General features: G+C 35.6%; 1 protein-coding gene across 3 annotated transcripts; it reads right to left on the bottom strand.

The window, feature by feature from the left end:
* Positions 1 to 66: 66 nt before the first annotated feature.
* Positions 67 to 7988, bottom strand: LOC138314998 (transmembrane protein 42-like). 3 transcript variants are annotated; one of them, XM_069255693.1, is made up of 4 exons: positions 7718 to 7988; positions 3982 to 4173; positions 2193 to 2339; positions 67 to 1936 (listed from the first exon to the last, which is right to left on the bottom strand). In XM_069255693.1, the coding sequence occupies exons 2-4, from the start codon at positions 4144 to 4146 to the stop codon at positions 1793 to 1795; spliced, it is 456 nt and encodes a 151-aa protein (XP_069111794.1). In that variant the 5' UTR covers positions 4147 to 4173; positions 7718 to 7988; the 3' UTR covers positions 67 to 1792. The 3 variants fall into 3 exon arrangements, with proteins under 3 accessions (XP_069111794.1, XP_069111796.1, XP_069111797.1); XM_069255695.1 differs by having other exon boundaries at positions 7784 to 7988; XM_069255696.1 differs by lacking the exon at positions 7718 to 7988 and adding an exon at positions 4430 to 4541.
* Between the last annotated feature and the right edge of the window lie 4380 nt (positions 7989 to 12368).

Raw genomic sequence — 12368 nt, 5'->3', positions numbered from 1 at the left:
ATTTTCTCAAGAATTGCTCGATGTAAAAAGTGATAATTCAAACATACAAAGACAATGAAGTAAACATTGAGTGACAGCTGGCAAAATGTATTTATCATCCTGCCAATGAATGGAATTACATAACAGTGTATACATATTTTGTATATGATTACTTCTTTAAAGTTGTTAAGTCACAATGAGACATCTTCGACACCCAATACATTAAAACCATATCGAAATCTTTCGCTTGATTTGGTATGATTTACGCTATAAATGTACATTGCACTATTAACACATGCATCCATCTAAACGTTCAGTTCAAATGTAAAGTATGCATTATATTTTGTTTGTTTGATTTTTCAATTATCATTCAACAAACAAAGATTTAGAAACTGATGGGACCTTTCACTATTTTAAAGAATCAATTACCCCTATCAAGGAAATTTGTGATGATTCTATGTGATACCTACTTGTGGTTATCGAAGTAAATTATTATTAGGGAAGGAGAACAGAGTTTGCATAAATTGTCTCAAATCATCCTGGGACGGAAAGGTTTGATGTTTGTTTGAATAATCAACGTCATATTAACAGCCAGGGTCATATAAGAACGGCCTCCCATGTATGCGTGTGTAGCGTGTGTAGCGTGTGTAAAGTGCGAGGTGCGTGTTTTGGGAGACTATGGACATAGTCTTCTTGTATACTGGAACTTTTGCCCTTTTTATAGTGCTATATCACTGAAGCATGCTGCCGAAGACACCAAACAACACACCCCACCCGGTCACATTATACTGACAACGGGCTAACCAGTCGTCCAACTCCCAGTATCCTGAGTGCTAAACAGGAACAGAAACTACCTCTTTTATAGACTATGGTGTGTCTCGGCCAGAGGAGAGAACCCAGAGCATTCCTCACAGGGGCGAACGCTCAAATGAAGACCAAAAGTGAGGCGGTGTTAAGGGAGACGTTAGGAAGAAGAAAGTACGTTTGGAAGAAAGAAAAGACAATATTCTAAATTTAGTCGTCTTTTACGATCATGCAATAGGGGCAGCAGGTACAATTCTAACAAAAAAGGTATGTAGGAGATCAGGAAGCTATGATTATTTTTCTGGAAGATATCAGGAAACTCTATTGCTTTTTTTGTTTGTTTTTTTTTTTAGGTTGAAAGTTCTGTTTTATTTTATGAATTCATAAGTTCTACAAATTTATACATAGTATTTCATAATAAATCAGTTTCTTCGATAATTCCTTTTTTGTTACCAAAAAAAGAATTTAATACCCCAGAGCATTTATACATAGGAAGACTGCCAAGGTTGGGGCCTTGGGGTCAGCCTTCTAAATATAAACAGGTGTCCCCTCACAGGGCCTGGGGGCTTTCATTCAACACACTTTTTGTGTCTTTCTTAATTTATTTCTCTTTCTTTCTTTCTTGCTTTCTCTCTTTCTTTCTTTCTTGCTTTCTCTTTCGTTCAGTCTTTCTTTGTCTGTCTTTCTTTCTTTAAATAAATGTATATTTATGTCTAAATTACTGTTTTCCATTCTTCCTTTTTTATTGGGGGACGGAGAACAAAGTTTGCATAAATTGTCTCAAACCATCTTGGGGCAAAAAAGAAAAATGGCATGTAGGAGATCAGGAACCTATGTTGTTTTCTTTTCTGTAAAAGATCTGGAAACTATTGGTTTGTTAATCTGTGTCTGACAGAGACCGAGAATTCTTGTACTTTTTCAATATAGAGATAAAAAATGATTTCCGTTTGAAAGCAGTGTCTTATTTTCCTCCACCACTGAAGACATGTGATCCATGGGGTGTTTCAGATCAGGAATCCTTCATGTGTGTCTGCAAGGCTTCAGTAGAGGCATTGCCTTTGTTAATCAGCAGGAGCCCTATCAATATGAGAAGGGAACCTATCCACCACTTTATTCCCAACAGGTCCTGGAAAAACATCCAACCAATCAGTGCCTAAAAATAGGAGACCAAAAATATTTTAAAACACACCTTTTAGGTTTCAGTCTTGGTTCAATCTAGATCAAAGATGTTTTTGATTGTTTATCAATATCAAGTTGCCATTTGCAAATTTTGCAACAATTTAATTATGCCTGGTAGAAAATCTTAAGTCTGTCACGTTATTGGTGAAAACGTAATTATTTCGTCAACTGAATCATTGGTTCTATACATGAACTGTAGACATAATGTATATAACTTAACAGTCACTTACACTGGCTATAAAGTTGGTGGCAGTGTTTATGACAGTAGCTTCCAGTGAGGATGAACACAGCTGCAGGGACTTGGTGAAACATGTCCACATCAGGATATTACACACAAATATCAGTCCAAAACAAACAATCTGCATATACAATTTCAGCTGAAAAACAAAGACAAATTCACATTCAATATACACAAACAAATCTGAGCATGGTTGTTTAAGAAGTTATTTAAAGTGAGTTTCCTTGTATTTATGTAGCAACAGAAAGCCCATAATTTATTCAATAGGTCGAGGGGCCTTATCCCTGGTCTCTTTTTTACCAATCATCGTAAAAACTCTTAAAATTGAATATAGCAAATTTGCCACACTATTCTTTTATACCTTTCAATCCTCACAATATAATGATCAAAACCATATAACTATGAGTGTTATTCAAGGTTAAAATTTGTACCAGTTGCTTATATGTAAATCGTCAGATTTTGATCCCTTTTGGCCCTATAGCTCCCCTCAGGCCACTGGAGATCAGCCCCATCAGATTGATTCCTTTAGGCCCCTATAGTTCCCCACGGGTCACTTTGAGGTCAGCCCCATCATTTGTAAAATTTTGAATTCCCACCCCATAAGGAGGCTACATATATAAGAGTATATATCAATATGAGAGCTACCCCATGCTTAGTTTCAGAGCAGGATACGTTTATATGAAAATCAGCCAAATTGACCCCGCCCCTTAGGCCCCCAGGGGGTCAGTCCCACCATTTGTACAATTTTGAATAACAGTTCCATAAGAATACTACAAAAGTTTCAGAGAAGTTGTTTATAAGGAAATAATCAAGTTGACACTTTTGGTCCGGTCCCTCAGGCTCCCAGGCCACAAATGAAATATTAGTGTTTCCTGTGCTTAGTTTCAGTGCAGAAGTCGTTTACATATATGAAAATAGCCAAAATTAACCTATTGGTCCCAACCTCAGGCAACAGGGGGGATCAGATCCACCATTTGCACAATTTTGAATTCTCACCACATAAGGATGCTATCATTATAGTGTATGAATGCAATCCCATGCTCAGTTTCAGAGAAGAAGTCGTTTATATGTAAAAAGTTTAGCCCCGCCCTCCAGGCCCCTAGAGAGCCAGTCCGATTATTTGTGCATTTTTTGTTAAATTTCGACTAAGAAGAATTGTTAACAAACGGAAGGACGGGACGGACCACATACGAAAGGGATGGTGATAATGGTGGGCTACGAACTACTTCTCAACTTTTATCTTTAGGATCATTTATATTGCATTTTGGGACTCATTGGTCAACAATGATGGTTGGTATGCCGTTATGATCCAGTTGGTAGTTAATTTTTGTTACCATGTTTTTAGAAAGCCATATACACAACTAGATACTACATAAGACAAATCCTATTCAGTGTTTCAGACCAACTAAAATTGTTTACAGAAGGACGCACTGATAAAAGGCGACTTGAATAGCAAGATATTCCAGAGAGATCTTGGCTCCAACCAAAGCATGATCTACGTTTAATAATGGAAAGAGGGCTCTTTTCTCTGCTTTTCAAACTTTGACTTCCTACTACATACGAAATGTGAGAAAGATCCCTTGAGAAGTTGCTGAGAAATAGCTGATGACTGTGGGTTAAAAAGGGGTACAACTTTTTTCTGTCTTCGTAATTAATTAGCAAAAATAAAAACATGGAATTCCCCAATTTCCACATAAATATATCAAATCTGTTAATGAAATGAAATTAAACAAGGCATGCATGACAACATCAAACATAAAACGTTAATAACTACAACCTACCTTACCACACAAAGAAACATGCACAAACACCTCGCAGCCATGTTGGAGGATAATGTCGTTGAATGCCAGTTTGGCAAAGACAGAGCCTAGTGCAGCCATTATACCTGCTAGGATGGCCAAAAGGAAGCCCTGTCCATGACGGCTTTTGTTAGACCTTTTCTCCATGTGAAATAACTATACCATCATCTTGGCCTGTGATCAGAAACATATCATCAAATCTTCGTAGTTGTCATTGTATTATTATAAACGATTTCTTAATGCACATAATTATATACATTTGTGTATAAGTCAGCATGTCGAGTAAACAGCCATACAAAGTTGACATACATGTATATCAGAATAAATCATACATCGAACATCATATGTAGACATAAGCTTTTGAGTTTTTTATTATAAAATCTTCATGATGTTTCTAATGCCTAGATGCACCATAGCTAGCATACTGTACCTGGTCGACAACAACTGTGCAGAAGGCAGGTATTTCTGGATTTTCTGAGTGTGTGGAACATGTCGGCGTCCTCAGTCATACAATCAAAGATGTAAAGAGGAGAGAAAAGAACCTTGCAGTGGTGTGGTTAGACCTGGCAAATGCTTATGGATCAGTTCCACACAAGTTACTTGAATGGATCTGTACCATGCATCTGCCAGGGAAAACCAAGATATTATCAAAAGCTACTTCAGTGACAAAAAGCTGTTGAGCTGGGAAAGCAAGGGGCATGGATGAAGTGGGAATTGCCAAGCAGGAAACTTTCTTGGTCAGAAACGTGAAGGAAGGACCAATACAGGATAGCATTCCCGCCCCATCAAATCTTCACCAGTGGAGACTTACTGATGACCCATCATGTCACCTCTGTAGGAGCAAGGATCAATGGCCCATATTTTGTCAGGGTGTCAGACATCTTTGACACAGGGATGTTATACGAGCTGGCAATCATTGTAGAGGAAGAAAGGAGCAGAAAACACTTAACGTCAATACCAGGAAGTATGAAGATATTTGTGAGGGAAAGCGAGGAAGTGGAGTGGAAGAAGTCAACTACAACATCATTGCTGGATAGTGGAAAGGACTGGCAGTTCAAAGTGGACTTGGATGGAAGGCTTGTTTTCCCAAAAGTGGAGACCTGTATTTTACATGCATAAAATTAATTGCTGATTATTTAGTTAAAACAAAGCAAGATTGTTTGACAGAATCCCGGGAAAGTCCGACATATGTGTAACACTTGTGCAAGTAAGCAGTCAGTCAGAAGATTGTTTTTACACTGTCTACGAACATTTTTTGCACATGCATAATATTTAGATAATTATATAAACTTATTGATTGATATTTTATTATTTTTGGTGATTTTACTATTACTTTCTCGATAACTGTCCCGCAGAAAATCGTAGCAAAAATGAGTTCGCCATTGTGTTGTAATTGTAAACAACCACGCTTCAGTCGGCCGATTTTCCGTGAATTAAACCATTTTTTTTATTGAACATGCGTCTGGTATGTAATTATTTACATTTTTATCATATTTCAAATATAAATTATTTCTTTTCAACGCATTTACCTATATTTGTCTGATATATAACATTGCTAAACTGATGAGTAAAACAAAAGTAAAACTTACTTTTTTCACATGTGAATAACGACGTAATATTGCGTCATAAGGGATATCGGAAGGGAGGTAAATATCTATCGAATATTCAAATAATATTTTACTATTCGAATATTCGGTAAAAAGGTATTTATTCGCAAATATTCGAATATTCGTTTCAGCTCTAACTACATTACATTCAGACATGGTTCTGGTATCTAACCGGAATTGTGAAGAGGTGCATAAAAGGACGAACGTGAGTTTATAATGCAGATCTAATAGCAGACTGCAATGAGAAAGGATGGAAGGCAAGATGTAGGATGTAGGAGTTCCCAGCTCAGTCATCAAACAGACTCCTGTGACATTTAGAAGTACAAAGGTAGGCAATGTTATCAGCCTTGAGAATTGGTGAAGCTATTGAAAAAGCATCTTGCTGGTTATTGCACAGTAGGGGCGACATGGAATGGAAGTCAGGATCCATCAAGTAGTGGATTGGCCACCACTACTGACCCACCAACTGGAATCTGGAGGATGTTGTGGTTTAGGATTAAAACATCTGAGGATAGTTGGTGACAACCTGATGACAATGGAGGTTGCCAAGTGAGCACCAAGGAACAGAAAACCAGGCATTTGAATTACAGAGATGCCAGGAAGATGATGCAGCATTAGATTAGCTGTAAGTGTAACAATAGACCATGGCAACAGACCTAGACTATTGATCTACCTCTCGAGCAGACATATTATACAGGTCCGGTAGCACTGCTAAATCTGGCTATATAGCTAGATTGATTTATAAATGTATAGCCAAATCTGACTACAGGTACAATCTGTACATGAATATTGGCCAAATATAAACAAAAGTGACATACTTGGTCACAAAAGCAGAATACACATAAAAAATCTAATGAAAAATCTTGCGAAATATTTTTGTCATACATGGATGGCTAAAAAAAAAATTATATTTCCAGTTTAACCTGTTCCGCTTGTGCATTGCTCCGGTACTGTTCTCCACAGTAAATATATTTAACTAACGCAAATGCATAACAGGTTAGCCCGAGATACTCTGGCATTTACACCAGAGTTTGACATTTTGACAGATAGGCTAGATGTCTGGTTTAAGATGTCTGGTTCTGTGCATGGATTCGGGAACAACACAAAGTGGCCGCGAAATCTGCAAATTTTCAAAATGACATAGGATTGAACTTATTGTGATGGGGTTTTGAACAGGTTAGTGTTGATGTATGTGAAGAATAACATCTTATTGAATTATAGGCGAGGTGACACATGCAGCCCAGAACAAATTTTACTGAACTTTTACCGAAGGTGGTGAAAAATTTGGCCAGCGATGCATTTCATTCCTGGTGTTTTTATATAACCAAAGTTTAAAGTAATAAAGAACTGAATATAGTATATAGGGGTATTTTTTTTATATATATATGTATACTATTATTGACAGAACGTCAAAATCCTGTGGCCTACCATACTAGCTGCAGAAACATATATGCAAAGAGATTGGCAACTTCACCATTTTTACGATAGGCAGATGTACCTCTGTATGTCCCTATGGGCTTTTGGATAAACTCTTAAATAGTTAAATACAGCAGAATAACTTTGATATGTTATAAAAGTCAAGTAATTTTCAGATGGTTTGAGTCCGATTTTGGAAAGAAAAAATAATATTTTAACTTATATATCAATAAAACAAAACGCACTTCCGGTTTTGAATGCCTGATTTTCGAAAAACCAGGTAAAATTGCTTATTTTCATACTTTCAAAAATCATATTAAATAACATCAATTGGGAAAACTGATCACATCAAACCATGATATAATGTTTAAAATTTGTGTTGATGCAAAAATATCATGTATAAAAGAATACACTTAAAAGTAGTAAGCCAAGGGAAAATACCTATAAACTGGAGGTCCATCTGCCTGTCAACATAGACAAAGAATGAGTTTCCAATCTCTATGTATATATGTTTCTGCTAGCTGATACTAGCTGAGGACCCATGATCAGCTGCCCATTATCGTGAAACTAACTGTAAACTAAGACCTGTACACAAATACATGTGATACCGTAATGGTTAAGTAAGGAAACGCTATCAAGGATAAAAGCGTCGTTACTGATGATTATAAAAGTTACATAGATTTAAAATAACTTACATCTTGATTGATCGTCATCTAGTCATCAATGTGTTTACAATCGATTAACACGATTGGTATACGCACCTAGCATCGACGTGATCAGGCTAAGCTAGTCAATAAATCTAAACCGGATACGCCATGACATTCCACATGGATTTGGTGAAAATTGTCTACATATAATACTGAATGTTTAAAATCACTAAATGAATCAAATAAAAGCAATAAAGTGAAAATTAGATGATATCTCTGAAGTTTTTGCGGTCCCTGTCGCACACCGGAAGTATTGTTCGTCGCAATAAATGATAAGAGAGAACCTATCCGGACGTCAATTCCGGAATTCTAAAAAAATCGGACACGGTTTCCTTGAAATACAAAATTTGGAGAAAACGATAAAAGTAAATAGACAAAAACCATATATAATATAACAAAGATGAATGAACTGATGGGGAATGTGGGTTTTATTTGCGTCATGATTTTAAAAGATAGTCAAATATGACGAAACAAAGTACTGGAGGAGGCTAGGGCTATGGCTTAAAAATTTCAAGCTTACAAAATTGTGAAAATTTGTTCGAGGACCCCATGTTTTTATATGATATTTGAAAATTATATTACATTGGACATATATATACAGCTATTGTAAAATTGAACATGGTTTTTCATTTCCTTCTTTGCCTATTCATTGATCTTTTAGGGGCGAAAATATGGCAAAATTTGATAATCACGTATAGAAACGGTCCTTGAAAATAACTAAAAGTATTAGTTAGCATTTATAAAAGTATAATAGTTCTGTATCTTGTTCTATCGTCAGAAATTTAGAACAAAAAAAATCAACATTTACCATAATGTTACCGAAAACATAATCTTATTAATGTTTCTATTTTCGGTCAGTAAATTTGCAGGGATGGTATATATTTCAAGCTTAAATATCTCAAAAATTTGTTCAAGAATCCCCATTTTTCTTTGCATATTTGAAATCTCAATGAAAAATGAAACAAAATAAGACATGTTAGAAAAAAAATGACATTTATTTTTTGTGTTATTTATCTTTCCGTGTAAGTTATGTTATTTGAAATGATTCGAAATAATAAACAATGTATGTACAAACATTGTTTTAATCAAGGGCGTATATAATAAATCCTTGTTTTATTAATGTATGCTGTCGTTAAAGAGAAAATGTCAAATTGTTATACTTTCCGGTCCATTCCAAATACTGATACCCTACTCAACTTTATCCTTCGATAGATCCACCTGAAAGATACTTTAAACATTAAATGTATAAAAACAAACATATGTATAAATTATTGTCAGTTCTTAGTTTGGATTTATGAAAGGAAAATCAACCGCCCTTCAACATTTAGAGATTCTGGATGATATCACGCACAGAAGAACTGTACAAAGAAAACAATACGGATTTTATTAATCTGAAATTCCAAAAGGCGTTAAAGATAGAAAGTATTGGTGTCAGTGGGAAACTGCTGGAATGAATAGCAAAGGGTACTCCTAAATCGATTGGCCTTCAATTGGGTCAAGGTTAAAGCCCCACTACCTTTCCGAGACGGCTTTTAATTAAAAAACATGGGAATGTAAAACGAGATCGATAATTTTGTGGAGTAGCAATTAATTAAACGTTATTAACATACCGTTAAAATTACACTTATCGTCATCTTCTGGGGAAAAAAATTAAAATAAAGAAAATGTTAATTTTCATAGCGTCTTATGTTTCCAGTCGTCATCCTAAATACCGCGTGGTAGTTGAATATACTGCGCCAGACAGCAAAAGTGCGAACAAAATCTTCACTGATAGCATATATTACTAGGAGAATCTTGTATTTATTTAGTTTTGTAACATTATCTTAGGCCATCAATACAATTTTTCTGATGTTATTGTTGTTTTTAAGAAATAAAAAAAAATGCTTCCTAAAGATAGTAGGCCTTTAAGAGTGGAGTTCCCTAAGGCAGCGTGCTCGGCCCGGTACTCTTTCTAATATGCATAAATGACTTACCAGGGGAAGTCTCGTCAAATATCAAAATATTTGCTGACGATAGCAAGATCTATGGTAAAGGAAATACAGAAGCTGAGGCCAGGGAGATTCAAGATGATTTAACTAAACTTTCGAAATGGTCTTAAATATGACAACTAGAATTTAATGCGAAGAAATGCAAGACATTGCACTTTGGACCTGGAAATCAAGAGATCCTATACAAGATGAAAGAAGGAAATATGGAAAAAGTTTTGGAAAATATCACACAAGAAACATGATTTAGGCATCCTCTTTGACAAGTCACTAATATTCAGTATGCATACAGCTGCTAGGAAGGCAACCAAATTAGTGAAAGGGTTTAATGATAAATCATATAGAGAAAGACTTCTTATCCTAGGTCTACCAACACTTGAATACAAAAGGAAAAGAGCAGATGTAATCCAAATGTTTAGAATTATGTCTGGACTCGACTATGTAAGCCAGAGAGGGAGCAAAATGGTCAGGAGATCACGAGATCTGAGGGCAAGAGGTCATAGGATGAAACTAGAGAATCAAAGATCAATGTTCAACTTCAGACAGCAGTTCTTTGCTAATCGAGTTGTGGATGACTTGAGTATTCTTCTAAGCAGCATAGTCGAATCAAAGACACTGAATAGTTTTAAGGCAGCTTGAACAGACATCGGAAAAGCATCAACATAAAATTCAGCCCCAACTGCTACGCCACCAACTAAACAAGTGTTAAACAATTATCCATTCCTATGCACTGCATTATCATAAAAAGCACTATGGGTGCATTGACTGCATGCAAGTAGAATTGATTTTCTTAAACATTGCACCCAATGTAAGAAAAAAGATTCATAAATGTGAAATATTGGGGAAGCCAAGGCACATATATATGCACTGCCCTCCAAAAGTTCTTTTACAACTCTCTTAATTCTGCATAAAATTATTTTCGACAAAATTATTGGGGATAGATTTTTTTGTCATTTGTTTTAAATGAAATAAAGGGGGATAATGCTACTTTGGTATTTTAACACAAATAATTGTCCTCATTAAGTCCTAAACGGGTTTTTATTAATAATTCAATTATTTCATATTTTATACAGACCTATCGAATGCCTAAAAATAGTATATACAAGGCAGATACTGATAAAACTGATATAACTGAAACAGATTGTAGTAAAAAAAGGCCAATTCAAAGTCATCATACGTGAATCATCGATTAGACATAACAAATGTACACAAAACGAAGGATTGAGTTATCGACATTAACGAAAGTCAATTGGTCTTCTTATAAGTACTTCAATCTTCTTGAATGTTTTCGAGAATCTGCCCTCAATACAAATGAGATTCTACGTACTCCCCATAACCCGTTTTCTGCAATTCGACAGTTTTGAAGGGAGTGTAATTGAAAAAGATTAATGAATTTAGCTTACTGAAAGTATTTTTTATGGTATGTAGAAAGGATTTTGAAAATACACAAGTGTAAAGCAGTCTTCTCGTAACGAAGGTTGTTAGTCCAATTGTCATCATAAATTGCGATGAAATGCAGATTCGTATTACGGTGTAGGTACGTCATTTGTAATATCTAAAACGAAGTGTACTTCCAGAAGTAATATGTACAATGTCACTATACATGTGATGGGTCGCCTACAAGAGTAAGCCTACAGTGATTTCGTGACTAGGAGCTCGACGGAGACAACCCGTTACCATATGGCAAGAATTTAAACCTGACAATTCTAATCAATCCACTTTAGTTGTCAGTGATTACATTTGGAAAGAAATGTGGTGAAATATGCATCCGGTTGTCGACGGAGACTGTTGAAGGCCTCTTGCTGTGACAGATACATCATATACGAGACCACGGATAAAGTAAGTCAGCAACATTTCTTCTCGTAGGTCACTATTGATCCCTTTTCCGATCAACAATATCTTTTCTAACTTCTGGGATTTTCAAACACTATTGATCCCTTTTTTACGAATGTTGCAAGTTTTGCAATTTCTTGGGTTTTCAAACACCCTTATGATACATACATAGTATATGTATCTATAGAAAAACAATAGGAAAATATGATTGAAATATCTTTGGACGTTTCCTGAATTGCTTACAAATGTGCATGTAAATATGAGTTAATGCAATGGTCAGCTCCATTTACCCTTCCACAATAAGCAAACCCGACAATAAAAGCGTCTTTTGGACGTACGAGTTTCACCGCCAGAAATAACAACTTGGCCCTAATATTTTCGCTCCCAAAAATAACTGTAATTATAGCATCACCAACCATTACGCTACGGATTTGATGCAAACGTGGTCATTTGGAATTAAAGGGGAGGGTTTGCTTGTGAAGTTGATTATAGGTAATTAGGACACATTACTTGGACGAGGAGTTAGCATTGGCAATTATACGGATACTAAAGTTCAATACAATCAAAATATAGAGACAGCTTCAATGGTGTACTTCTGTATATTTGTGGTACAGGATTAGACATGATCGGGTAGAATAGAGTATTGATTTTTTCTCTATTTACCATCACTTGACAGTTTTCTCTGTGAAAGATGCTACCGGAAATATTTTGTCATAGATATCGTAACTAAACAGATCTATCGATTCGTATTGTGATATATGTTTCCTATTGGTGAATAATTAATGTAATTGATCACACCACTTGTACAGTGATAAAATTTG

Source organism: Argopecten irradians, chromosome 2 (assembly GCF_041381155.1).
Source record: "Argopecten irradians isolate NY chromosome 2, Ai_NY, whole genome shotgun sequence".
Lineage (NCBI taxonomy): Eukaryota > Metazoa > Mollusca > Bivalvia > Pectinida > Pectinidae > Argopecten > Argopecten irradians.
The sequence above is the reverse complement of the archived record's forward strand: the minus strand, read 5'-3'. Positions and strand labels throughout refer to the sequence as shown.

Bases quoted from the DNA above. Each gene is read 5' to 3' on its own strand.
- LOC138314998 (XM_069255693.1), bottom strand. From the start codon at position 4,146: ATGGAGAAAAGGTCTAACAAAAGCCGTCATGGACAGGGCTTCCTTTTG. The intron at 2,340-3,981 runs GTAGGTTGTAGT...TTTGTTTTTCAG, and splicing joins ATGTTTCTTTGTGTGGTAAG to CTGAAATTGTATATGCAGAT. The intron at 1,937-2,192 runs GTAAGTGACTGT...TCCTATTTTTAG, and splicing joins CCACCAACTTTATAGCCAGT to GCACTGATTGGTTGGATGTT.